The 27,558-nt window shown below is 49.1% G+C and overlaps 9 protein-coding genes across 9 annotated transcripts; 5 read left to right on the forward strand and 4 right to left on the reverse strand.

The window, feature by feature from the left end:
• Window positions 1-1,302: 1,302 nt before the first annotated feature.
• FPRO_02883 (uncharacterized protein) lies at window positions 1,303-7,270 on the reverse strand (the record flags this gene model as incomplete). The annotated part of the gene is made up of 3 exons (XM_031226967.1): window positions 1,303-1,365; window positions 1,419-6,759; window positions 6,807-7,270. 3 exons carry the CDS (start codon window positions 7,268-7,270, stop codon window positions 1,303-1,305), a joined length of 5,868 nt encoding a protein of 1,955 aa, XP_031077450.1.
• Window positions 7,271-9,087: 1,817 nt separating this feature from the next.
• FPRO_02882 (uncharacterized protein) lies at window positions 9,088-10,788 on the reverse strand (the record flags this gene model as incomplete). The annotated part of the gene is made up of 1 exon (XM_031226968.1): window positions 9,088-10,788. The coding sequence occupies one exon, from the start codon at window positions 10,786-10,788 to the stop codon at window positions 9,088-9,090; it is 1,701 nt and encodes a 566-aa protein (XP_031077451.1).
• A 3,388-nt stretch (window positions 10,789-14,176) lies between these two features.
• Window positions 14,177-14,305, forward strand: FPRO_02881 (uncharacterized protein; the record flags this gene model as incomplete). The annotated part of the gene is made up of 1 exon (XM_031226969.1): window positions 14,177-14,305. The coding sequence occupies one exon, from the start codon at window positions 14,177-14,179 to the stop codon at window positions 14,303-14,305; it is 129 nt and encodes a 42-aa protein (XP_031077452.1).
• Window positions 14,306-15,568: 1,263 nt separating this feature from the next.
• On the forward strand, window positions 15,569-16,824 carry FPRO_02880 (uncharacterized protein; the record flags this gene model as incomplete). Its single annotated transcript, XM_031226970.1, has 2 exons — window positions 15,569-15,796; window positions 15,847-16,824. The coding sequence occupies 2 exons, from the start codon at window positions 15,569-15,571 to the stop codon at window positions 16,822-16,824; spliced, it is 1,206 nt and encodes a 401-aa protein (XP_031077453.1).
• A 237-nt stretch (window positions 16,825-17,061) lies between these two features.
• FPRO_02879 (uncharacterized protein) lies at window positions 17,062-19,406 on the reverse strand (the record flags this gene model as incomplete). The annotated part of the gene is made up of 2 exons (XM_031226971.1): window positions 17,062-19,204; window positions 19,264-19,406. The coding sequence occupies 2 exons, from the start codon at window positions 19,404-19,406 to the stop codon at window positions 17,062-17,064; spliced, it is 2,286 nt and encodes a 761-aa protein (XP_031077454.1).
• A 1,314-nt stretch (window positions 19,407-20,720) lies between these two features.
• FPRO_02878 (uncharacterized protein) lies at window positions 20,721-22,627 on the forward strand (the record flags this gene model as incomplete). The annotated part of the gene is made up of 3 exons (XM_031226972.1): window positions 20,721-20,864; window positions 20,932-22,477; window positions 22,527-22,627. 3 exons carry the CDS (start codon window positions 20,721-20,723, stop codon window positions 22,625-22,627), a joined length of 1,791 nt encoding a protein of 596 aa, XP_031077455.1.
• A 413-nt stretch (window positions 22,628-23,040) lies between these two features.
• Window positions 23,041-24,451, forward strand: FPRO_02877 (uncharacterized protein; the record flags this gene model as incomplete). Its single annotated transcript, XM_031226974.1, has 2 exons — window positions 23,041-23,178; window positions 23,240-24,451. 2 exons carry the CDS (start codon window positions 23,041-23,043, stop codon window positions 24,449-24,451), a joined length of 1,350 nt encoding a protein of 449 aa, XP_031077456.1.
• A 527-nt stretch (window positions 24,452-24,978) lies between these two features.
• Window positions 24,979-25,528, reverse strand: FPRO_02876 (putative TIM17-mitochondrial inner membrane import translocase subunit; the record flags this gene model as incomplete). The annotated part of the gene is made up of 2 exons (XM_031226975.1): window positions 24,979-25,368; window positions 25,460-25,528. 2 exons carry the CDS (start codon window positions 25,526-25,528, stop codon window positions 24,979-24,981), a joined length of 459 nt encoding a protein of 152 aa, XP_031077457.1.
• A 604-nt stretch (window positions 25,529-26,132) lies between these two features.
• Window positions 26,133-26,852, forward strand: FPRO_02875 (uncharacterized protein; the record flags this gene model as incomplete). The annotated part of the gene is made up of 2 exons (XM_031226976.1): window positions 26,133-26,523; window positions 26,581-26,852. 2 exons carry the CDS (start codon window positions 26,133-26,135, stop codon window positions 26,850-26,852), a joined length of 663 nt encoding a protein of 220 aa, XP_031077458.1.
• Window positions 26,853-27,558: the final 706 nt, after the last annotated feature.

Here is a 27,558-nt window from a genome sequence, read left to right on the forward strand (position 1 = left end):
CCGTGGCTGTTTGCGGTGAATGACTCCAAACTCGATAAAGCGCGGCTCACAAGCCAGAGCCAGGTGATGGTCATTAGGTAGCCAACGGTGGGCGGGGACAACGGCCAATGTCAGTCAGTAATGTGCTTTCGCCAAGGTACCTCTGGATGGTTTGGGTCCGTCCGTCTTTGTCTCGTGAGGGAGCTGTTGGTTGACGGGGAATCAAGTAGATAGATATTCTTAGACAAACACTCAGCTTTCATTCAGCTTAGACTTCTGCTGGTTGGAAACAAGGTCGGCAGTTTCATGTATTCAATCAATCAACCAACATGAAATTTGTTGTTGCTTGTTACAAGTTCCAAGGTCTCGGGGGCAGTGCCCTTGCCTTAATCAAGGCTGAATGAAGGCTGACCCCAAAGTCCCCGACCTCGCTATACCTTAGTAGGTAGTAAGTAATAAGGGAAGATCAGGCACAGAGTCAGGCTGCGCAAGCGCTGGTTCGCTGCATTTGAGTGACTGCAGCGACTGGCAATGCGCTAGTCTCACTTCGGCTCCAAGTCACAAGCCTAAGCGCTTAGCCAATGGAACCTCAATAAAACGGTACCTGGTCACCTCCTCCATCTCACATCCTACTAAGATAAGCCCAAGGTATTGTTCAATTATTGGGCCAAAATACTAAGTAAGATCAGAAACGCCTCATCAGGCTTCCAAGTAAAAGGCAGAGCATAGAATATCAGATCAGCCATGGTCCTGGGCCTCAGCACTAGGGTGCGGTGTTAGGTCTTACTTGAACATAACTTTGCACCTTTGCTTCAGCCACGTCATTTATAGGTACACTTCAATTTGTTACAATCGTGTTTGTATCTTTCACTGTTTTCTCACAAGACCAACAAGCCCTTGGAGGGCACTGCAGTTAACAGACTCTGGTGATTATGGATCCGTTTTGATGCATATCCTTTGACCTATAGTCAAGGAAATCTTCTATTGCCGATGTCAGAGATGGTATCAATACCTCAATCAAGGGGCCTGCGAGCCTTTCCCGCACTCCCGAACCCGTGGCATCATATACAAGCTCTATACATTTCGCCTTCATCATTCAATTCTTACCCATACTAGGGGAAGCAAGACAACTTAGGACCTCTATCCTAAGTGCTGAAAATTTCTAGGCAACTCTACCCTAAGCTTAGAGGGCTCAGGGCTCAGGTTTTCTTGCTCCCTGAGGCTATAATAAACATATGCAGCCCGTATGTGCTGGCAGTTGTTCAACCTTTTTTGGTCATGCGTAGAGTCTGAGCCCAGTCTCCTCTCATAAAGATGATGCCCTCAGGCAAAGTAGCTCTTCCAGAGTACTCCCTCAAGGTCCTCCAATTGTTCTGAAGTGAAGTACTGGATAGTTATTAGTAATGATTTCCTCTGTAATCATCGGAAGGGGGTAATACCTTTTGATCAACTGTCCAACTGTCCTGTCGTGTCTTCTTGAATTCGCTCAGAATTGTCTTTGTCGCTTTACCAACAACACCGGGATCAGCAGCAGCCTTGCGTGCCAGCATTGCTAGTATCTCAGGCATCCATTCAGGTGGAGGGGTTGCATAGGGGAACGCCTCGATCAATGCGCCCAGCCCAAGGATTGCAGCATGACGTCTTGTGATTTGCTTATGAATGTCAACTGGGGTATCTGTCCCAGCAAGATGGCGATTTCGCTTCGGCATGGGATTGCGTTCCAGTTCATCTTCAAAGCGGGCCTTGAGACGTGCAATCGTAGGGTCGCGGATACGGCGGGGGGAGCAGCGTATCATGCCTGCGAGCGTGGTAGATGCACACGAGCGCACTTCAAGCTGTGCATCGCACAGCATGTCAGACACGGCGGTAAAAAGTGCTTCTCTTTGAGCGCTTCGCGTGAGGAAAATACGCCTAAAGTAGATGACCTGCATATTGACCAGGGCCCGAAGCCGCTGGTGCCAACTGCTCGACGTCTTTCCAATGCGAATGAGTGCATCGATGAATTCTGTGTCCTCGCCATCTCGGAAAGGAATGTTGGGTAAATGACGGTATACGTGATAGGCAAGTCTCATGAGCTCCGGGTCTTCCTTGACATCCATCATGTGTAGTAATTCTTCCATAAAGGGGGTGGGGAAGAAAGGCACGAGCTGAGTACACTCGTGGGATGATAGTGTACAATCGAGCCACATAAGTACGGTTTTGGAGCCCGACGTATAAGAACTCGGGGTCTGCTGACCAGGTGTTCTCTCGTGTCGCCATTTCTCGAGTCGTTGGAAGACGTCTTTGATAGTGGCTGAGAACTCTTCCGTTGGTTGGTAAGGCCTGATGCCGGTTGGCGAAGCAGCCTTGTTTTGTTCGAGCAGATTGCCGACGTTCTCGAATGACTCGTGATATCGAGTCTTATAGATGACTGATAACACGCGGCCAATAGCCTCACGTACTGCCTTGTAGGGGTGATCAATGTGGGCGAGGAAGTCATCAAGAATTGCTTGCTCATGTCGGAAGTGCCAACCACCGTCCGCAACAATGAACTCCAGAAGTTGAACCTTTGATGATTCTTTGAAAGCCGCGTTTGATGTCATGTCAAGTCGGAACGCTCTGAGAGTATCCACAATCTCGTGCGATCGACGTGGGTCCTTGGAGTCAAGAACGAGGTGAAGACAAGTGAGCCAGTATTGCAAGTTGTCAGGTGTCAGGTCGTCTGCAAAAATATTCAGCATGAACGGCGCAGCATACTCCCAAACGCGATTTCGGATTTCTGGGGGGTCGTCACTGGAGCCAGCGAGCAAAGCGCCCATGATTTCCGAGGTCGCTCGATGCTGATGCTTGTCGTTGCCATCACCAAAGACCTCCTTTACCAGCTCCTTGACGTCGTCCAGAGTGACCAATGTTTTACCATAGTGCATCAGGTCAAAAACGTGCATCAATAGGTAGACATTGCTCATGCGGAACCTATCGGTCGACGCGTCTCGTGGTTCTTGCTTTAGATAGTCAAAGCATTGGGATAGCCACTGGCGATTCAAGATCCGGCCCATCTGATCTCTCACAGCAGTTTCGACATCATCGTATGCATTGAAAGGTAGAGGCTTCGCTCGGTAGGCTGTGAACTTCTTGCCCCATACTAGCCAGCCAGGGTGATCAGCATCCACCATATACTCAGCCCCTTCAGGCTGCTTGAAAGCCTCAAGGAAATTGTGAGTAAATTCAGCGTCACCCTTTTCGACAGTAACTTGGATGCGATTTCGGTCCCCAACTTCCTTCTCAAGGAGATAGTTGCGGTACTCATGGCCATAAACGGCTCTCATATCAACCGCTGTGAAGACTGATGTAAAAGCGCTCAGATAGTAGCCACGAAGCCCGGGATGAGGGTCATTGGTACCCTGAGCAACGAGTTCGATAAACTCAGGGGGCGCTAAGGTGTGGAATCGCAGACACAGGTTGGTCGCAAAGATTGCACATCGAGTAGCGATCTTCCAATGGGCACCCTTAGCACGCTCTGTCAATTCCAAGCCCAGGGCAGACTTGGAACTCTCGACTCTCGTCCTACGTTGCATAATAAATTGATGGCGACTATCAATAGCTGCAGCGACATCAGCAGCAGGTTTGATTGTATCCAAAATTTCATCATTAATGACAATCATGCGTTCAAAGGGCTTGCCGAAGTCAATCAGAGTGTATAACGCTGACGAGCCCAGGTTTTGAATGGAAGGCTTGTCAATACCTGCAGTCTCGATATACAATCGCATGGCTTCAGGGGCGAAGCGCCAATCTTTGAGGAGAGTTCTCGAAAGAGACGTGAACAATAGAGTGTACATGCCTCCCTTGATTCGGTCATGGTCATTCGTTTCAATTGCTTTTCTGAGACGCTCAAGAATAACAGGAATCACTAACGGCTTACCGCCAATAAGTGACTTCAACGATGAGTCCTGAGCGCTCTGTGCAACTCGTCGCACATCAGCATAAAGCGAAAGACTCGATTCGGCAAGATCAAGCAGCAACCGTTTGTCAAGTTCGCTCTTCTGCCGCGATGAGGCGTTATGTTTACGTCGCAAAAGCTGATACGCCTCAGCACGCTTGATGAGAAGAGGTCGAGGATAGACCTTCCTCAAGCCTTTGATCTTGAAGGCGGCAATGTCAGATTTGTAAAGTCGAACATGTCTCTCCAGGGGATGAGCAGAGCGTTCAATGCCAACATCAGTAATCCAGGTACGATAGGCGGCGTACAGGGCGGTGAATGAATTCACATCATCTTCTTGGTTCTCGTTAAGGAAAGAGTGCGTTTTGGTCAGTAGATGACCTAACTCTTCTCGTAGATCATGGATTCTGCTATAGGCAGGGTCGCTGGATTTGAGGGCATAGCCTGCCTTGTAGCGGAACTGAGGTCGGAGTTCCTCGTCCTCGGCAACCTCAGCAAGAGGGTCTTCGTCAATCATCATTTCGTCGTCATCTTCGCGAGCCACATCGTGGTCTTCCTCTGTGTTTCCGGTCATGATACCCGCAGCACGCTCAGGGTCGAACATGGTGGCCATGCCTGACGTGACCAGGCGGATTTGCTGCATAAGCCGAGAAACCTCGTCAGACCACTCCTTGTTCTTGCCAGTACGGCTCACTGGTGGGTTGTCGCTCATGAGCGATTCCAATTGATCTTTTGCAGATTTTGTTTGGGAAGCAAAGAGTTCAACGGCAAATTCGATCTCGGCAGGAGATGGCTGGTGCCACCGAATACTGAGATCGGCCGGGGCAGTTGTCTTTCCCCAATCATCGACATCGAGACCACGTTCAATGACCTCGGGCTCATACAGAGCGTGATCGATGGGATAGGTGTGCGTCAAGTTGAGCAAGAGATGATGTATGTAATTGGAGACCAAAATAGTGGGCAGACCACGACATTTCTCCTGCATGTATCCCGCAATGCCCAGGAGCTCATCTTTGTATTTTAAGACCTCACTTCCAACATGGACAACTGCCATGGCAAGCATGCTGACATACCAAACCAATGCCCGATCTCGGGGCAAGTAGTCTGTTCCACTACTTCGGTCGGACGCGGCGTTGTTATAGTCAATCTCGTTGCGAATATTGACAACAAGCATGGGAATGAAGACCTTGAGAGTTTTCTCGGGGTTGACCTTGCAGAGCGCATTCAAGATCCATGCCATTGCATCTCGTGCTTGATGGACCACGTGGCTTGAAACAAACGTTGCCACCTTCTCCAGAGCCATGTCGAAAAGTTCCGGCGACAAAGATGCAAACAGGGGCGATAACGCAGCCGGTAGAGCGTTGATGACATTGTCTTCAGGGGTGCCGCCACGGACTTGGTTTGCGTCAGGCAAATTCTCCAGGAGTGTGAACACTTTCCCGAGAAGTGTCAGGATGAACTCGCCAAAGCCAGTAGTCGATGATCTCAGAATACTGGCCTCGTCTTCGTCGCTGAGTTCGTTTTTATAGTCAAACTTCACATTCTGGCCTTCACGCTCCATGCGATCCATTTGACCTTGGACCCACTCCATGGCTAGTTGGATGTGGCTTCCTCCTTCCTTGACCAATGGTACCATAGGAATGCTATACGCGACACTTTGAATGAAGTTGAGCGTGTATTGGGTCTTGTTGAGATCATTTGCATCGATACCAGGGAGAGCCAAAGCCAGAAGAGCCGTAATGTGACATCTATAACCCTTTTGCTTGGACATGATGTTGGCAATCATCTGTAATCCATTCAGACTTGATGTGGTTCTATGCACCTCCACAAGTCCTTGAAGACTGGGGTAAAAACGCTGCAATGCACCGGGCAAAACCAGGTCCGGTTCGAGATATGCAAGTCCTTGCAAGGCGCTGTAGTAATAGTACGACACGCGGCTGCTTTTGGAGAAAAGACCCATGAATGTCACTTCCTTGAGTGCCATCACAAAACGCTTTTTCAACCCATCATTGATTTTGCGATCCTCGGGAAGATCCAGTTCACCGCTCTGCTCGCGATTCCATCGGGAGACGAACGCCTCGGTGAGGTAGAGAGTCAACTGACCAAGCATGGTGGTCCACGAGCCTTGGTTGGAGGGGTGAAAGAAAGTATCAATCGACTCCATAAGGCCTTCCAAGTGTGAGATAATAGAATCATCTTCTTTTAGGCAAGCCGGAGACAAAGAGCTCACGATCAAGCGGGATATCATATAGGCCACTGGATACTTCTTCTTATCTTTCTCAACATAAATACCTGCCCCAGATAGATAGTCCAGAGGCGTATACGGAGAATTGGCTTGGCCCACGGGGATTTGTGTGAGCCTGAGAATGGCCGTGAAAATGAGGTCGGATTGGTCCTTTGAAAAGATGCCATGGCTTCCGAATGGGACGTAGGAGCAGGCTATGTGGTCTCGAGCAATACGAGACAGCAGGTCAATGAAAAAGATATCAAATGATTTTGATCGATTTATGATAGACCACAAGTGGAAGAGCGTGGGGAAGACATCGGCTGGTTGAGACTGAGGTTCGTTGATGGGAGCGGGGTGACTTGGCAGCAAAGCATTCAAAACTCCCACTACGATGTAGGCGTTGGGCAGCTCGTTAACACTGAAGAATGGCAAGAACTCCCCCAGCATCGCTCGGCGTTCGGAAGGATCGAAATACGTGTGGACATGTGTGCACAGCTTGAGCAGCTGTTTAGCGGAACGCTTGCGGTTGCTCTGGTGCGCTGCGACTTCTGAGGGGAGAAGCCATGCTTTGATTTCGTTCCACAATGGCCTCCATTCAAGAACGAGATCTTCACCGGGCTTCAAATAATGATTCTTCCTACAAGATGTGAATTGATGTCATCAAAATGTTGTCAGCACACGTACCTTGTGAGAGTGAGGACCATGCGCAGGAAGCGGTCCGAGGCGGTTGCATCTAGGCCGGGAGCCAATGCAAGGGAATAATAAAGTTTAGTTAGCTTTGCTCTCTGCTCTCTCGTCATCTCAAACTTGAGGTTGAGCCATCCCTGGAGCTCCTTGGTCCAATGGAGAGCTCCTGGGGAGAAGTCTTCCGCTCTAATAGCAATGTATAGTTGTTTGAGGATGCCCTGCAGAGCAGCATCTCGTTGGGCTTCTTCTTCGACTTCAAATGGGAGCTGAGAGAAGTATGCAAAAGTTCGGGGCCGATATCGTTTCTTGTCGTCTTCATCGGTCTTGAGGTAAGGAATACCCGGGGACGTGGATCGTGAGATGGGCTCGTATGGCAGGAAGTTTGCTAGTAGGTTAGATGCAGTTGTAGGCGGCATAGAACCGTGAGAACCCGAGGGGCGAGGACCAATGTTCTCATCCATGGCGGGCAGGTGGGTGCGAGGGTAAGTAATGAAGTGATCGATAAATGATGCGATTCACTCGAACACCGTCGGGCAGCCGAGAGCGGGCGGCTCAGCTCAGCTGGGCTCAGCGCAACAGCTCGGGCGGGACGTTTATTGAATCGCAAGGCGGGGCGGCGAAGGACAGGTGGTGGGCATTGAGCTTATTCTGAAGTCGACGTCGATATTTGCAATCAACATGCAGGACGTGGCGACCTGGACCTGAGAATACTTTCAGAGTTAGGCAATATATGCAAAGGCAAAAGTAGAAGTAAAAGTGGGAGGAGTTGGAGGATTAAGAAGCGGGCTGGGCGACCGTAAATGGTGATGGATGATGCAGCAGCAGTAGCCTGGCGGACACATCTAACTGCACCTAAGGTTCTCAGAGCTCCAGGTTCCACTTTTCCGGGGCCAGTACGCGCGCATCAGCCCCAGAGAAACGAAGGGGATTTAAAACCGACGGGACAGTTGATCAGGAGCATGTGCAAGATATGGATCGTAATCAGTGAAGCCTACCTAGGTGGGCTTAATTAAATTCAGGGTCTTCACTGTGACCTATAGCGTGTTTCCTTCGATCTCAATGTTACATTGCACTCTGTCGCATCGCCTTGATTCTCTGTTCTTCAGACTCTGTATGCACATCAAGTCCCCCTTTATCGCTGTATGCATGCCACTACGAAGAAGTGATTGTCATCCGTCCCGTCGTAGGTCAATCACAAAGGAAGGGTTCAGAGGGTTAGGTACGGGAATAACCATGGAGTTGAGCGGTAATACGCAGAGAATCACCCCGCTTGGATTTTGAGGCTTTCCGTGATCAGCTGCTCAACTTCATTTTGTAGCTAACCGTCGAGTGAAACCTCCAACCCTTTGTCCCATTACTCGACCTTGCTTGCTGTCCTTAGTAACGGCAACTCGCATTTGTGGCTGATTGGTTCCACTTTGCTGGTGTGATTCTTATCCCCCATTCAAGCCCGAAAAACGTCAATGCTATCACAAGCGCAGCGTGTGATGGTGATACTGCTTCCCCCGAGTACTATGGGCCAAGCTGAGCCGGTTTGTGTTCTCGTCTCTTCTAATCAAACACATTCATCCAATCAGTTTCCATCCCAGTCAAAACGAAGACGGGATACCCAAGGCAGCGGGACAACGTTGTCTTCCACCTCAATGCTAAAGGCTCCAATAGGAAATTATGCAACACGGCTTGAACAGTATGCTTACTCTTTATTTCTCAGAAATGGCCAACTGATTCGTAGGCATGACATCCAAAACACCGCCACCGGTCGTCCGAAGTAGTCCGAATTTACCGCGTCAAACACGCAAGCTTCCTTTGCCTAAGCCAGCTTAAAGCTCGCTTTGCGTGTCAACCATCACACTTCTTATGATTGCGTTTCTTTGTTACTGCCTGCTAGATCTATAAGCATTCACTAGACAGGATAAAATGCTACATTGCAAAATAGTTAGATGAACAGAACTATACATCCTACTAAGCTCATGGTCAAAGACCCCTCGATCTTTGACCCAGCATTCCCTAAATGTAATCATATACTCAATCCGGTCAGCATTATCAAGTGCCCCACCATGTGGAAGGGTCCTCCGCCCGTGAAGATGTGCCATTCCGGAGGAGGAAAGGCTCCACTTCGCCGTGTTTCCGGCTTGAAGTGTCCGTTCTCACCAACTGAGGCGCCAGTTTCATGTTCAGAGTAGATCAGTGCTTTCAGAGACCAAGGATGTGCCATGTGCGAAGATAAGTCCGTTTGAGGACAAGGTATATTTATATTACAATCATCACTATCGATGTATCAATATTCGAACTTGTGACCACATATATCTTCAGCCTGCGCATGGGAGTTGCTTCTCCGGCGGAAAATCTTGTCTGCAAAATTCCGCACACTAATGCTCACACGTCTTGTCGGTGGCCTGTCTGACTTGATGTCGAGGGTCTCTAGCGGAGGTCGTCCATCCTCGCTGACACGCGGTGTCACAAACCGCTTGACAAACCCGGCATTGTAGGACACCGACCTTCGACGTGCGGGTATGTCCGATGTGCAACTGTCCAAAGAACTACTTGCCGGGCTCGTGTTGACATGCGGTAGTTGATGTGAAGGATTAACAAGGGAAAGGCTTGGGCGAGCAGGGAATGTCTGCGCTCTCTGCGGACCACCACCATTGCTAAGTGTGCGTTTTTGCAACGTCGATGGTGTCCTGCAGATTCCCGATCCAGGCAATCCACTTTGTCTAAGGTTGACCCACGATGCCGTTGCAACCATCAGAAGTTTGATGTCTTCTGGCACCACTTTCGTCAATCGTGACTGAATTTCAGGAGGATTCGAGACGATCCAGTCGCTGGCAAGCTTAGAATCTAGTGGTGTGTTTCGAGTTGGAGGATAACGACCACTTGAGGTCGACATGGTATTATAAGTGTCAAAGACGTCCAGCGTATTTGACATTAGGGAACCCATGATTGGGTGCCGTCTTGTATCGGGGTGTATCATACTAAATGTCCACTTGACTTCCGTGGGTAACGGGCTCGGTGGTGGTGTCTGTTCTCCAGTATTCTTAGGCATGGGGGATGTTGGCGTCGAAGCCTTCTTGACCCATCGCGCCGTACTAATTCGTCCTCGCTCGTCGACTCCAATGAACTCATATGAGCCATTGGCCATCAGACTTGACTCCCAAGTCGATCCATCTTCCATCACGATTTCGGCGGACTCGTCACCCATTTGGGGAAGCGGGCTAATAACTGCAACGACGTCCCTTTGGTCAAGCGAGTCTTCGGTATCGAGAGATCCTGGAGATGCTGGCGTGTCATAGTCCTCACTGCGAACAATAAGAAGATCGTTCATGCCAAGGGTTGGCTTCGTATGGAACAGGTGAGGGCAACGCTTGGCCATACGAGGTACAATTTGAGAGCCCGTGATGAGGCTGGACGGTACTACATCAAATGCGGGTATTGGGCGCTTCTCGCCGACTTCTTGTAATTGAAGGAGTAGTCGTGGGCGATGGACCAAGCGGCGTTGTCTGGCTCCTGGTCGAGGTGCTGGGTGTGCAAGAAGAAATTGTGTAGATTTTCTGAAGGTGCGCTTCCTCCTCCTTCTTCGAGGTGCTGTGGATGAATCACTTAGATCACTTATATCTGAGCAGGCAGCAGAGCCTTCGTCTTCGCTCTGAACCTCTGACGGTGGCAGGTCGTCATCAGTTTCCGGTTCACGAAACCGAACCGACAGATCTCGCCGAGGCATGTACTCAGACTTAGGTCTAGGGCGAGAGGTCCGGCGCACCGGCGTCACTGTAGTCACGGGGGGGAGTTTCTCATGGTATGACATTGGTCGGGGTTGTGGTAAGAAAGTAACGTCTGCTGATAATGGCCTTGTTGTTTTATCAGCATCTGACCGGCGTCGAAGCGCTGATCGGAGGAAGGGCAACGCTCCTTGGGGTGCTTGTGTCTGTCGATTTGTCGAGTACTCGTGGCCGTGAAGGCTAGCACCAGCATGCAGAAACATGATAGCCAAGCCAAGTTCGGGTCGAGCTCATGCAGCAGCTCAATCCAAGGTGTCGTTGATATTAGACAGAAGATCAACTCTGTTGTCAGATATGGCTGAGTGAAGATTGATGGCGTATGTAAACAGATACAGAGACCACCAAGCGAGGCAGGTCAAGTTATGATATGTGTTTCAGTGGTTTTCAAAGCCGAATACGCAGCTAAAGCACAGGGCGTGATCGAGCAATAAAGTAACCGATCTGGCGGGATGTTAAGCCGGGGAAGATGTGGTCCGATGAGACCAGGATGAGCGAGATGGGATGATACGGAAATGGTCGACCCGCCGTGGAAGCCAGCACTTGGACAATACACGAACCGGCAGATGACGAGATGTTGGGTGAGGTGTCAAGAGATAAAGAGGTTGGCCCAATATCGTCAGGGGAGGTAGGTGTAGCCCTGCTTAGTACGGTGGATGGGAAGAAAGTTGGTATTATAAGAGACCGCGCGCAACTCTGTGTATGAACTGATCGCGTGGGGTCTGTCAAGTATTAAAGTCAGCTCTGAATAAAGCGGTCACCGTAAAAGACGGATGAAAAGCGAAAATGGTTGAGCGGCGGAAGGCTAGCTGTGAGGCGTTATGGGCTCATGGGTAAGGTGAAAATTATACGGTCAAGAAGACAAGGACTCGAAGCGGTGGAAGACACTCGGGTGTATATCAGAAGCAGACGCGATGATGGGCAGATCCAGGGGTCAAGCTGGGGTAAGCAGTGGCTTGCCTGGGCCGTCATGACATGGCCGTCAAGAAGGCGTCAACGGAATCCGCCTCAGAGCCAGGGATAGGGCGGTCAAGCCGCTCAGGCACAGCTCAACGATGCCGCGAGACTCCATCCGCTAATCAATAGAAGGGCCAGGGGTAGAAAGAGCGGCGCCGGGAACAGCATGCCGCAGACACGCGAAAACAGGGGACAGAAGAAGCGAGGTCGACTTACGTATTAGTGCATGTACAGCATGGAAAAGTGTTGAGTCTGGAGGCTAAAGACCCAAAAGGTGAACTGAATTATTTGTGAGGCTGGGAAATAGAAAAGCGAAAGTGAATGGGAAACAGAACGAGAAAAGGAAAGGAGAAGCTAGAGAAGGCGGGTTGGATATTAATTAGAGTCCAGGTGGTGACCTCAAGGACTCAAGCTGTTACTGGTGGCTGCCGTTGTCCCTGTCTACTCTATTGGCTCGAGATGTCTCTGGCGGTTTTGCTTTTTTGTTTGTGTACCGGTACCTTGGGCTTTGAGCGTTGGACCAGCTGGCTGGCTCCCCAGGATATTTCCTTTTTTTAGTAACCAGTCCTGATGATCGCATTACAGTGTTCCTGTTTTGTTTTTCACATATATTCCCCTTATAAGTCGATGTCGTGTGCCAGTCGAGTCTGTGTCACCAGATCGAGGTCTCCTTTCTAGCAGCGATCCTAGTCTCTCCGATCGAGGAAGCAGGGCCAGACAGTTTCTGCGAGCGTCGAGGGATCACGATCGAATAATGTCGACGGGGAAAGGAAATAGCAGAAACAGTCATCAGTTGTTGAGAAGAGGCTGGCAGATACCCTGCTCTCTCAGTCCATGCTCTTGCTTTAATAATCCTTTTTTATGTTAGCGGCCCCAAGTGCTGGAGCCAGCCTTGACCTTGAAAAGCATGGGATGAATTTTTCTTCTCTTTCTCTTCTTCCTTCTCCCGCGTCTTCCACCTCATCCTTGATATTAGTGAGGTGGGGGAGCGGGTCACTAATCCATGAACACGCCCGATGCATCCATCCTACAAAAACCTCATGCGACTGATGAGAGGCATGCATGCCGCTGCCCGCTAAGTTCAGCCCAGCCAATCTGGATCAGGGGATCAAATCGATATCTTGCAACGCTGGAATGAGTGTCTTATGAGGTGAGGTTGCCCTACCTCACCAGAGCCAGGGCCTTTCAGTCAATGCAAGCTGCGGCACCTCCCGTACCAGATTGGTCCGAGCTGGGAAATAGATGGACGCCAACCCGAACACGAGAAAGGCTGGCAAGCCAATCGAGTTAAATGAGACATGCAAACAACATGATTCAGACTCGTGAGCTCTTCCTAACGTTATTAGTGCTGTTCCTGTTATCAAGGCTGCCCTCGTGCCTCGACATCTGCTTGCTGTCCATAACGGTTTAACATAACTTTGTTCCGTTGAACCGGGAGTGATAGGGTGGATGTCAGACCTCTTGACACTCTTAGTGGCTGATCCACTCTTCTGGTTGCGGTGTTGCGGTCACAGAGAATGTAAGTTTTTACGGTTCTCAACCGCGATTTATTAGACAAATCCATCAGTCCATACATCCACATGTAGTATCAACGTAGTATCGGCTCAAAGTCAACTGCTCCGCGGGGTTACGGAATCACTTGCTACTGGTCAGCATCGACATTTATGGCAACCATTTGTTCACAGAGCGGGGTGCGTCGCACATTTTAGATGCCGCGACCATGTAAGAGCCTCAGTCTGAGTTCAAGCGTTCAAACAGGTTCCATGGACCAAGTCCCAATTCCATACGGAGTACCGGACATCACATTGCAAAGTTTACCTATCGTAGCAGTTCTTGCGTCCACCCTTCTCCGCAGATACGTCCTCAGTTACAAGTTCAGGCCAGATCACGAATCAATCTCTTCAATAGCGGTCGAGTAGTTGCATATCAGACCTAAGCTTTCGCATGCAGGCAACGACAAGGATGAGATCGTGCATGCATGTACATACATATCGCCAACTCAGAATCCTAGACCGCCTGTCTGTCAGTGAAACGAGCCAATTGCTAAATGACAACAACTACGAGCGCCGTTTTAATGGTCTGCTTTATCGTGTTATTGGGCTTTTGTTGGGGGGCCAGTTGAAGCTATCGTTAATTTTTTGCAGCCTCACACCACCTAAAACTCATCTTCGCATGCAACTCTCCCAGTATCATCTGGTCACAATAACAGCATGTTTCAAGCATTAAAACATCTGTTTCGGCCAAACTGATATCTCTAGCACTCGCCAATTCATAGTATTGGCACCTCACGTCATCCATAAGCCCAATCGGCTCCTGACAGCAATAACTGCCAGTTATCCCACAAAATCGTGTTGGCCCTTCTTATATTTTATCATGTTATGTGATGTTGGGTCATAAATTATTTGAGACGTGAGATCTATTGTTGTCGAAAATCGTTCCCCTACCTAACGTCCAGGGTTTCTGAGACTATTTTCAGTCCTTTCCAGGACTTAGCACCCTTTCGCCGATCATTAACAGAACCACCATTCTAACCGGCCACATGGAAGACTGGTAAAAGCGTAATTGGTATGTTCAATCCATGGGGATATTTTCTTGTCGCTAAATCTCTAGAGCAAAGGAGATCTAGAATGGGTCCGAATGCTAATGGCTGTCATGAAGCCTAGAGCAATTCGATTATACAGCAAGATATTCTTCACTCATCACAGATTGGTCTATTTATTGAAAGTTCATGCGATTCAACGACATAATATCGTACCCTGGCGTTGAAAACACTATTCCCATCCTCAAGGTACAGGTACTTTGCCCCATCCAGCCATTCTGGCCATCCAACGTCAGGGTGATGATAGCTTACTGAAACACCACAAACTCAAAATCATCTCACTTGTCACAAATTTTTCAACGGATCCCTTGCCCCGATCCATCATTCAAGCGCGCGGCTGCGTATCTCAGATCAATCAATGCCGGGCAACATCTCGGGAATCGGCAATTTTTACTTGTCCGATCCGTCCAGACGTTTCGGATGTCTCGGTACTGATTATTGAGACTACGAAATATTGATCAGCTCGCTGTTGTGGGTTAGTGGTCATCTTCACGGGAGCCTCGGGACAAGGATGGGCAACCATGAGCTGAGATTTGCATTTCAAGCCTGAAAACATCGTCAGCTGCTCAAATCATGCTGTTCTGATAGGATGGTCCGTAACATGCGGCTCAGCCCTCCAGTTAGCCAATGCAGCCCTACTCATACTTTAGCTTGTATTAGGCTGCGTTTGTGCCATGATGTGGCAAGAATTGTTTGAGTAGGTGTCCTCTAGCTTTCGTAAACTGACAACAAGGAACGCAAAACTTTAATGAATGAATTATTATTTGTCAAAGGCACGAAAAGCCTGAATCTGCGTTAGAGTCATTTGAGTTTCGGCCCCTTATTCTAGTATTTGTCGACGTTGGATTGCATATGTAACGGTTCCCTTAAGTTGTCAACCGTCCTGTGGGCTTTCGAGCAAGTTTGTCAACAACAGAATGCACTTGTTTGCTGAACATTGTCACTTCTTGTATTTGATATCAAGTTCTGAAACGGGGGAGGGGGGATGAATCGCCGATTAATAACAATATGACCTTGGCTAACACGATACGTGAGGGATAACAAGATATCTTAGCAACTTTTAGTGCGAATCGCAGTCTTCTCTGATCTGGATGACTCGCTTAAAGAATTACACATATTATCTGCAGGTAAACCAGCTGAGACAATGAGTTCCGAAGGGAGGACTGCAAATTGTCATATCTTTGAATAATTGCCTAAATAAGTTCGACATTCATACGGATACATCGGGAATAGCCCCTTGGTGATGACCGTTTCACTTCCCATGGATCTTCAAAATCCGGGGTAATTCTTAGTCATCGAGCCGCTAACCTGTAAAACTCCCCCACCATGTTCAAGCTTTCACCAACATCTAATCGCATGCATCAACACTAATATGCTTCAATTATACCGGTAACCTACATGTACACCTACCCACACGAACCGCAGTCGCCATGATTCGCCAGCACTTTGTCGCGGCGCGCAGTTCGCAGCATAGAGTCGCCGCATTGGCACTCTATCGAGCACTCTTGAGAACAGCGTCCAACGTGCCCTTACCGCATCATGTCCATCCTGGTGGACGGAAACACCCTTTAACAAAAATAGTGAGAGAGAGATTCGCCAAGAATAAGCCACTCACCAGCTTCAGGCTTCTCTACGACTCAATGGCTGCAGGATACAAGGTTTGAGGTTTGAACAGGATTCGGTCTACACGGTCTAATGTTCTGTTCAGTTCCTTACTTTATTAACGAAAGGACGAGATACAAAGTCGCCCGAGCACTCTGAAATACTTCGACATCTCTGCAAACGAAAATTCACGGCCAATCTTTCCCGTCTAGAAGCCCCCTCCTACAAAAAGCCACCTCGTTCGAAGCAGCGACTCAACCCTCCACTTTTCACCAAAGTCTCTGCCCCTGATGAGCCTGTTAAATACGAACCAACTATCCGGCCTCTCCCAAAAACTGCATTTGTAGGCGAGAGAAAGGTGCCAGTTACCGGTAACACTGCTGAGTTGCTATCGTTCGTTCGAATTAAGAAACCACAGCCGAGAGTGTTCTCGCGGGCAATTAGTAGAAAGACAGCCATATTTCGACGGTCTGTTAGAACTCTTCTGGGAGTTTCCGCTAAGGACATCCCGAGGGCTCGATTAGACGATCGATGGGACGCCATGATGGACAAACTGCTACTTGCGGAAGGCTTCACGGACAAAGTCGTACGGGATGGGCCACTAGCTTCATATCACTTCACTGCGACTCTGACAAAAGCTTGGTGGGATCAAAAACTTATGAAGATCACAAACGACCAGACGGCTCGCGCTAAAGCAGTGAGCAGTCTTATTGAAAAGGAAATTGCACTGGTCAAGGAAGAAAAGAAGAGTGGCGCAAAGCCAACTGATCCTAAAGTAGCAAAGGAGACTTTGGATACAATCCTAACAGAATATCGCCAAAAGCAGGCCGAAATGGAACGAACGAAAGACAATTCATTTGAAGACCCGTTTTTGTCTGAACAATGGGTCACAAGGGCACAAAAGTTAGAGGATGAATATGCCAGGAAGTATGAAGCCAGAGCGGAAGACAGTGGTAGACATATCTCGTGGGCAAAGAGGCAAGGGCTGGCCAAGAAAGAGAATACTCTGTTAGGGGCGGTGGAATCTGACAAAGAAGCTCAATTTTTCAGTCAAATTGCTACCATGCGAAGAGGTGGCCAATAACAGGGTCTGTAATCATCTTCTTTATTTATACCCAGGTCCTGTCATTCATAGCGGAATTAGAAAGAATATAGGTATGTACAATATTAGAGGTAGATGGGATATGATACGCTTTGTATTCACCTTTTAGCTGCAAATGCTGTTTAGATCGTAACTTGAAGTGCACAAAATTCCTAAAATTGTATGCCCAAAAAATCCACATCATTCATCAACGTCGCCATTCTGTCATGATACATGTTCTTAGACAGGTTCTGCCTCCAGCTGTCTATTAGACCTATTCGAGTGCGCGCGTGGTCGAGTAATCATCTTCAACGTCTTTTTTCCCTCGTTTGCGACTTCAGCCCAGCTCTTTAACGATTGGAGTGAGGGCACAGATGGTCGGCGTGTCTGGTCCCCGTCGATGCTCGCGAGGTCGGACCGAAGAGTTCTCGGGGATGACATGGTGGAAAATGGCATTGAGAAGGCAGGACTACTCGGCTCTGACGGCGCTGGCCGGGGTTCAGGGGTCACTACTCTCGCATCGGGTTGATCAGGCTGCCTGGACAATTGGCCCCATTGAGGTCCTTTTGCAGAGTCCATAGGAAGCGGGTTGCGGTCCAGGGCTGGGCTGCTTTGCAGAGGTGTTGGATTTGTCTCGATGCTATGTCGAGAGAATACTGACGAGGACATGCTGCTATCCGTGAGGCTTTGGTCACGGTTGAGATTCGGCGTGTCACTTCGAGACGGTGTAATTGGCAAGGGGAGCTTCGAGCCGGATCCACGCGAGCGCAAAGCATAACCCGAAATATTGGTGAAACTTGGCGATCTCGAGGTCGGAAATTCGATTGAACCTCTGGGGGTTATGTCATTCGGGGGCCGCGGTGAGACTCTTTGTCTTTGGAGTGGTGAAGCCCTCTGCTCTGGTGGGAGACGCTGATAAGACCGAGACCATGGCTGAAAGGCTGGCCTTGCCGCTGGCGTAACCGGCGTCGACTTCGATTTTGGTGACGACTCAAGCCCAGGCCCAGATTCAAGATTCGTTGTGCTGCTTCGGTAGGGTCGCGGCATCGCCATTTTGCTCGGGGGCTTACTCGCGCTACTCCTCCTTTTGGCATTATCTGCCTCTAACATATGACACCTATCCTCCATATCTTTTAGCTTCTTTTGAAGCAGGACCACAGCCTGCTTATGTTCCTCGACCTCGCGCTGGACTCGAGATTCGTATGTTCTGTCTCGTCCTTCGAGCTCAGCAACCTTTTGTTTCAAGCGATCGTTCTCTTTTCGAAGACTGGTCAATGTCGTGAGCTTTTTATCCCACTTGTCTTCGACCCACGATATTGGCCTTTTACAACACTCTCCATGATAAATTTGATGAATTCCTCCGAGCATGGATAGTTTGTCATCGATTTTGTATGCGTGTAATCGGTTTTTAGGGTTTGGTGTGATCATCCGAGCAATCAAGTTGACAACTGGCCGGGGACGAACTGTTTCTTGGCCCTCGTAGGTAAACATAAAAGGGGGGGTGACCAAGGCATGAGATGTAAGCTTTTCCAAGTGAGCATTCAGCTTCTGCTCTCGCTCACGAAGCTGTTCTTCCTGGGTATTCCTGGATGGGTATCTTAACGCTTCGTCAAACTCGGATAACCGAACATTATACAGAACGGTTGCAATATTTAGAAATACTAAACCAAGTGAGTAGATATCTGACAACTGCATGCTAGAACCGTTGTTGGCATACAATTCGGGGGCTCGCCATCTCTCAGTTCCCGGTACTCCCTCTGTCATAGTTTGATCCTGTCCACTAACATCTCTCGAGACGCCAAAATCAGCAAGGTAGACTCGGTCTGCCTTGAGCAGGATATTAGATGGCTTGATATCGAGATGCCTCACATCATTCTGGTGGCAATAGGCCAATGCGCGAGCAATGCAACCTATTGTATTGCGTAAGAATTCGAGTGGGCATTTTGTTGTCGAGTGGAGAAGCTGATCTTCAGATGATTGCTCTATGGCACTTAAATCCTTGATGTCTAAAGCATCCAGCCTCTCGAGGATATCTTCACGATCCCCTTCTCCCATGCGCAAGTATTCTAAGTCTTCGAGGAGAGTGCTCAAGTTACAGACGGCAGCAGGCCAGATGAGCAGGCATAATTCGTGGGTTCGAGGTGCGTATGTGGCAACCAATTTGACGACATGGCGATGGTCGAGTTTCTGCATAGTCAAGCTCTCCTTGCGCAAATCGTCGATAGTAAACCCGCGTCGCCGTGGGATCCTTTTACGTGCAAGACAGACAGACCCGTAAGAGACCTTCTCGACGCGACCGAATGCCCCATATCCCAGATCTTCGAGTTTAGCAAGTTTTGTGTCGAAGCGCTTCGCATCGGGGCCATTGAAGAGCGGTTTGTTTCTGCGCAGCCAATGTCAGCATCGAAGGTGTGCGCAGCTCATCGGCTATGAATAGCTTACATGCCGGGCCAACTATCATCATCATTCCAGCTTTCTATGATGCTAAGCTCCTGGAGCTCGCGCTCAGCCTCCCATACACGACCATAGTGCTGGGTCGGACCTGTTTGCCCGACTCTGGTCCATCCCCGGGCCCAGTCGCCCATGCTGAGGGACGCTGAAGGTAAAGCAGATGTCGTCGGGGGTGCGGTAGTGGTTCGCGAAATGGTAGCGCCTTCAAAGTAAAATAGGAGCCATAGTGTGACAAAGCCCGATATCTATATGGTTAGAGGGTCAACAATGACTGACGGAATTTGGCAGAATTGATTTTCTAGATAAAAGAGAGCAGGCCAGGCGCATATGCTGAAGGTGCTGGTGTGAAGGTGAATGAAGAGGTTATGAAACGACAGAATAATACTAAAGTCGTTTGTTGGTGGGTAGGAGTCCCGGGCCCCTGTCGCGAAAGTGGCAGTGACATTTTGGTGGCCTAGGTGCGTTCAGCGCAAAGCTGGCCCATTTAGGACTACCCTGAAGCAGTGGAGGGTCTTTGAGGGTTGGACAGCAGCTAATTGGATTAAAGGACACAAACTTCTGGTGCATGGATAGTCTATGTAAGTGGACGAGTGTATACATCTTCTCTGATCCTACTGCACGCATTAGACTGGATACAGTTGGTGCAAACAATGGTTAGCTGTCTCTCTGTCTTGCATTTACATATCAATTTTTGGTCCCGCCCAAATCCATCCCCCGCTTTGGACACTGCCTCTTCAGTGGGTCAAACGTCGCTCCGATCCGTTGGAACCCCACTAACCATTTAAGGCTGAGCAATGACCAAGCCCCTCTCATGCTTGATGCCTTGGTGCAAATGCATCTCATAGATTGTTCCAGAGAGTAGAACAGTAAACAATGTCTTGTGTAACATTGAAATAGTTGCCCTTTAAACCCAAGCACTTGTAAAACACCCCGGTGGAAAGATAACGAGCAGTTCCAAAGCCTAGTTTTCTGTTCCTGAACGAGGTGCCTATCTTGATTGACCATCACTTTTGTGACGCTAGTCGATAAGCAGACATTGATCGGCATTTGAGATCCTAGCCGATGCACAGCCCTCTTTCCCCTTCACCACCAACCCCAACATCATCTCACTTCTCTGCCCCTATCATTCCGCCATCATTTAAGTATCGTCCTCGCCTTTGCTCCGTACCCTCCGTACCCTCCGTACCCTCCGCAAATCCCCACCCCGGCATACGGAGCATAATCGGCGGAGCTCCGAGCTTCATCCGGCTTCACCGGAGTCATACAGTCGTTGTCCCGGCAGTTACATTTGATCATGCCAAAAAATTCATAAACTCGAATTATTTGTGACTACGGCTGATTATCACATGACTCATATTGACCGCATTCCCTGAGGCTATCCTCTCCGGACTTCATCGTTCAATACACCCTCCATTTCAGGTCACAACGTCATTTAGAATCCAGCCACCATGCTTGAAGAACCTCAGACCGCCCCTGAGTCGCTGCCAGCGCGGAAGCGATCTAAGGCGTCCGAAGAAAACGACGAGGAACGGAGTAAGAAGCGATCAAGAGGCCGTCCACGCCTTGACACCAGAGATGAGACGGCTCAAGATGTGAGTTCATGCGATGAGCCAAGCTCTTCACTCAGCCTGATCTCATTCTGACTAACAATTCCCACAGCGTCGTCGAACGCAGATCCGACTGGCTCAAAGGGCCTATCGTAATCGCAAAGATACTGCCATTACGACCCTTGAGGACAAAGTTAAGGATCTTGAAGATGCCAATGAAAACATGAGCAAAGAGTTCATGAACTTTTTTGACTTTGTTCTTTCCCAGGGAATGCTGGAAGGTGCACCTGAAGTTGCAAGACGTCTCAATGATACAACCCGCAAGTTTCTCTCACTCACAAGGAAATCTGCCGATGACTCAAACCGCGATGGCATCGAAGATACTCCGGCCTCTGCTCAAGCACAAGAGCAAGTTGTGTCACAACCCCCAGGACGGCACCCATCTGGTTCCGACTCTAGCACTTCTGGCTCGGGGAGTGGTGAATTCATGCTACAGAACCCGCCTGGTTTTAGCGCTTCTCAGGAGAAGAGCCTGTCAACTCCACGAAGACCGGACGCCACTATACGGCAACAGGCTACGCCTCCCTTGAACCTGCCTTACGAAATTATCACAATGCCAACTACAGATAATGCAAGTTTCCCGGTTTACGACACACAAACGACAATCAGTTTCGAGCAAAATCCTTTCCTCCAATCACCCTTTCCCAACGTCCATTCGCCAGCCACTTATGCGCCCCAAGAACGGAGTTTTGGTCGCCGCCTTCAGAGAGCAACTTTGGAGGCTGGTCTGAGGTTGGCATCGATGGCCAACCCACCTCCTCATCGATATGCTGAGGTCTTTGGATTTTGTCTACTATTCGAACCCAGGGAGTCTATCATCCGCCGCATATCTAGCACATTGGCAAGAGTGAGCCAGGAATCAATGTTTGTCTGGAGGTACCCTTTCACAAACCTGGGTGGTGCCGGGACTTTCTTCCCAAATAACGGAGAAGCCGGAGGAAGTACAGCAACAGGAGCCAACGGGAACGCGATACCGCTAGGAAATCAAGGGTTGACACAGCATATGAAGCCACAGGAGATGACTGGGTTTTCAATGGGCCCTTTTAACCCAGATGTTGAAGCGGCGAAAGGAGATCATATTGATACTCGCATGCGAATGATGTACCAGGGATTTGAAGGGGACTTCTTCGATGCAGATGAGGTGGAAACATATCTACGTCAACGGGGTATCGTGATACCTGCTAACGTGGATTTTATTGATGCTGAAATTGATATGGGCTCGTTTGACGCAACTCCAGATCTTTCGGGCTTAGGAACGAGCAGCAGCTTCTTCGGAACGCAGCAACCCCCTGCGTCAAGCCAGGCGCCTTATATGCCGTCTCAGCAAGCCACAAGTGACATAACGAGTATGTGGCAAAGCACGATACCTACCACCCTCGCTACCACCACAGCGTCAATGACACAAGCTCCTCTCATGGCACCTACAATGGGTGTTGACTTCATCAACATTATACCAACAGTTGAGGCAACCAACCCTGAGCAGTTCGGTGCAGGGATGGGATCTCTGATGGATTCATCATATTTTCCTCAAGATTGGGCCACAGATGCTAGTTGGATGAAGACAAAAGTGACGATGGACGTGAATCGACTAGTAGCAGGCGAGTTCCTTCAACTTGTGTTATGAAGCCAGTAACTAACAACGTATAGAAATGACAAGCAGGGCAGTCTGTTTAGGTCGCACGCCAGGCTTACGACCAAAGGATATAGACAAAGCAGTTAAGTTGTCTATCGTACTGGCTCAAGCATAATGTCACAATTCCTGTGCTTGCCATTGGGTATTATAATCTTGGGCGTTTAACTCCGATATGATTGAAAAAGAGCCTACGAATAGGCGCATTTGCATGGTGTTAGGGCAACATGAAACTCTTGTCAGACTTAGGAGTTGATTGAAGAAATATTCATGTAGAATATTATGAGCATATATCCCTGAAAAATCTAATCTACAATATGTTGAATTAAAAGGCGGCATGCCATATTTTCCTCAAAATATGTCATTATCTCCTCTCATTGCCCGGATGAACCCATGTTGGATTTGATCACGAGTGGGGCTCCGTATATGTCGTAATGCTCATCTTTAGCAATCAGTGAGGGGAGATTGTTCATCCCTTGATTTCACTATCTTGGTTTCTAAGTTCCAATAACTTGGTTGTGACCACCAAAGATGGAGTACCGAGTTCAAGAACAAACAACACCCAGACTGAAGCCTCGTCTGATCATTCACGGAGGCGCAGGTAATATCCAGCACGATACGTACCCACCGGAACAGTTTCGGGCTTATCGTAAAGCTCTCATTGACATTGTAAGTTCATAAATAGTAGCATGAGAAGCCCATATTCTTAAGTATCTAATTGGTCTTTTAGGTCACCAGAGCGGACCAGTACATGAAAAGTCATGAGATAGTCTCGGAAAAGTCATCCAAGAAGCTCCCTTCAGCTTTAGATACCGCAACCTACGCAGTCCGTCTTCTGGAGAACAATCCCCTATTCAACAGCGGACACGGCGCTGTGTTCACTCGCGATGGAGTCATTGAACTAGAGGCCTCAGTCATGGTATCCCGTGGTTATAAGAAGCGAGGTGTCGGTGTCATGGGTCTACGCCATGTGAAGAATCCCATCCTCCTAGCCCGAGCAATGCTTGAACATGGCGAAGACGATCTGGAGGCGAATCCCCGAGGAGTCGAGTCAGGCGATCTTGATGTCCCATCCGCACAGGGACATACACAGCTCTATGGAAAGGCCGCCGAGCAACTCGCGCAACAGTACGGACTAGAACTTGTCGACCCTAGTTACTTCTTCACCCAACGTCGTTGGGATGAGCATATCCGGGCTCTTGAGAGAGAAAGGAAAGGTCAGGGGCAAGCAACCTGGAGTGCGACTGAGTATCTACCTCAAGGAACATGCGGAGCAGTAGCCCTTGATCAAGACGGCGTGATCTGCGCCGCAACCAGTACAGGAGGTCTAACGAATAAGCTCACTGGTCGTATTGGCGACACGCCTGCAATTGGGTCAGGCTTCTGGGCAGAGGAATGGACCGAGGATGGTGATCCGACCGGGTCGTCCACGTGGGATCGCTTGAAGAATGCCATGACCCAGCCGGCCCCCTCACTGGTGCTCAGCGATGTTCTGAGAGGAACTTTGGCAGACTGCTTTCCGACTCCTGTGACGTATACTCCCCTCAAGCTCAGTGGTAAACGAGTCTCAACCACGAGATCCATTGGTGGCTCTGGAACTGGCAACGGCGATTCCTTTCTGAGGACAAATGCGCTACGGACCCTTGCAGCTATGGCGAGGTGGAAACCAGAGTCGGGTTCCAAGGCTGTAACTCATGTTGCAGGCCCAGGCGGAGAGCTGGAAAGAAGTGCGGGTGATAGATGGCGCCGGACAGGTGAGGGTGAAGGCGGCATCATTGGCATCGAGAGTGTTGTCGTTCGTGATTCGCATGGCCAAATCATTGAGACTCGGTCTGAAGTCCTAATGGATTTCAACTGCGGAGGCATGTTTCGAGCCTGGATTGATGACGAGGGAGAGCCCCAAATGAGCATCTTCAGCAATGAGCCGTCGAACGACCTATAGACAAGCGAAAGCATTGAGTGTCCATAGAGTGAACAGGAATGTCATTTATATTCGTTCTGTACCCAATCCGCGATAAATAAACGCAGCATAAATATCTGCAGCAGGAATTTCCCATTCCAATATCTGTTGGACCTGATGGTCCACGTGCACTCCCAAGTTTCTCTCCGTCGCTTGGTATAATACACAGTCGCTCTCTTTTTCCTCATCAGACATAAGTTAGTCTGTATTCGCAAGAAGTATGGCAACTCCATCGCTAAACCAGATTCCACCTTCCCGAAACCCTTCCGATATCTTGTTCTATTATACATGGAACGCCGACCCGATGCGAATTTAAAGGATTAAAACGTCTGCCAGATTTTTGTTCGTGGTGATGGTGATATTGGTGCTTAAAATACAAGAGGCATGGCTCTTCGAAAGCCCGACCCGGAGAATTTGTTGGTCGTAGTGGTGGAGTTGAGAGTGGGGGAGTCGAAGGTTGTTCGATCGTCATTTATCGATCATAGTATTTCGTTTCGTCAGATGCTGGCTCACAGAGTGGCCTCCTGAGGTGGAGGCTGAGGAGCTTCTAACTTGGTGCTACCAGCAAGCATCTTGGAGAAACCAATACCAACACCCTCGATGACGGCAAGAAGAACAGCACAACCGATGGCACCGTTTCGGGCGGCCTTGTAGCCACCTCGGATAGCGAGAGAACCACCAGTGAAGAAACCAGCAATGATAGCGTTGTAAGGATCCTCCTTCTGGCGAACACCTTTCACAGCGCAGTCGAACGTTGAGAAGAGGCCACCCCAGACACCAAAGTTACCACCGAGAACCGGGGCGCGCATCTTGATGGCTGTGATGGCGCCAATACGTCGCTCGCCATAGGGGGAGTTGCGGAAGCCCTTAATTCCGTGCCAGATGGTACCGCCAATAGCCTAGCAAGGCAAATGTTAGCTGCGTCCCGGTTTACGGTCATCGCAATTGTCGCTGTAATCGATCGTCCACAGCACGTAGGGCTAAACTTACGCCCATGCAAAAAGCACCACCAAAGTCATTAAGAATGACCCAAGGGCAGGGGTCTCGTCCGTGATCCATGGCTGATTATGTGTATTAAAGTTGTAATGGTGGGGGAGGGCGAGGGTTCGAGGACGAGGCTGATGACGGCGAGGTTTTGGTATTGAAAAATGTGAGGTCGCCGTAAAAGGTTGCGGCCAACCGGGCCTTGAATCGCGCAACGAGTGAATTTTTCGGTGGCGGCTGTTGGATTATCCGATTATCGATAACGGTTTAAACCGGCCGCGGCAGCTCGAAGTTTCCACTTGACCAGCCATTAATCACTCCTGCCTGAAGATGAAGCAAAGAGGGTGCAGTCCAAAGCTGGACTCAGAACAAGCTCTCAGCTAAGATCATTTTTTAAGAGTTTGTCTCTTCTTTTTTTGCGATTCTGGAGCTATTTGTTGGAGGTACTCTTCGTTTTCTTACCCAGGATTTCGTCAGTATTGCCCCACTAAACCCCAGATCCCGTCCCAGCCGACAGCGGAACAGGAGCTCAGCGACATGCCTATTCAGGCTCGCCGAGGATTAATGTGAAGTCGTAAACCCATGCAAATGTAGTATACGAAGGAGCCGGCATTTATTTAAGGTAGTAGTGTCTTGTGCCTAATAATGTGGATTTTCCCTCCATCGCCAAGCGTGCACCATGCCTCTCAAAGTCTTGCCAGCTACCGAAACCGATGCCCATAGAGCTGTGGCCATTGAGACTGTTGCCTATGGCCCGAGTCCAGTAGGCGCAGTGTTGTTTCCAGGAGGCAGAACTTCTGAGTCCTCCACAAGAGTTGTGGATCTCATTGCCTCTCGCCGGAAGGATGCGGCCTGCCGATGGGCCAAAGTCATCGATACTGATATAGAGAAAGAGGAAGACCAGATGATTGCCTTTGCTATGTGGTATATCTGGGAGACTCCACCAACAGAGGAGCAACATTCTTTCCCCTCTTATCGTGGACCGAGCTGTAATGCGGAAGCCTGCGAACTCTTCTTCGGAGGCATGGACAACATGAGGGTGAATTACATGAAAGGAAAGCCATATGTTTGTATGTCTCAACATTGGATCTCATTAGATGTGTTCTCTGACTAGCCAAAACCCTCAGATCTGAAACTCCTGCATACAGACCCGAAGCACCACAGACGTGGAGCAGCCTCCCTATTGCTCAATTCGGGCCTTGCGGAAGCTGATCGTCTGGGCGTTCCGGCATGTTTAGAATCTTCAGTTCAAGGACGAAAGCTTTATGAGAAATTTGGCTTCGAGGAAGTTGATCGCCATACGTCTGACTTTTCGAGCTGGGGCGGTCCTTCGGATGTCATAGTTCCTCTGATGATTCGTCCTGTTGGAGGTCGACCAATTAACAAAGAAAGTCAGTGAATGGCAAGTAAATGAGGCAATCGTCTTGCAAATCGAGTGCATAGCTAGCATAGATATCTGGTGTAATATAATAGCAGTATGAGTTTGTAGCCTTATCTATTCATTCAGCATTGCTGACCGGATTTTCGAGCAGGCATTTATATGTGGTCACTATGCCTCAGGGATTTTAATAAGAACTCCAAAGAGTTCAATCGTACTCCGTGTTGGAGATTTCATTGTGGTTATTTAAGTGGCCTTGCTGTGTGGAAGTTCGTCTCTAATTCCTTTTGGTCGCAAGAAAGGAGTCATAGTAGAATACTGCCGCGATGGTCCTACCAGGATCATATCTAATTCAATAGAATGGCTTCTCAACGAATGTTAGACGAAATCGATGAGAAGAAGAAAAGTAAGTGAGGACACACTTGTGAGTTTGCCGTTATCTGATCATCTTATCAATGGGTCTATCCATCGTGTTCACTGATAGAATCTTCGTGAGGACCCTGAAACCGCCGGCTCGCTAGGGGCCGAGTGGCTGGCAATGGCACGTGCGCACCCAGTAACGGAAAGGTTCATGGCAGGTTCAGTGCGTCAGTGGGGGCAATTGAACCCTGTATTCCATTAGGTCTCTATCGTCACTCTGCATCCAACGTCAAGTCGAGTCGCGTTGGACAAGCCAGGTCTCAGTTCTTGCACCACTTCAAGTCTTTTTTCATGTGTTTTCGAGTAA

The sequence above is a fragment of the Fusarium proliferatum genome, assembly GCF_900067095.1.
Source record: "Fusarium proliferatum ET1 genome assembly, contig: FPRO_scaffold002, whole genome shotgun sequence".
In the NCBI taxonomy this organism is placed as follows: Eukaryota; Fungi; Ascomycota; class Sordariomycetes; order Hypocreales; family Nectriaceae; genus Fusarium; species Fusarium proliferatum.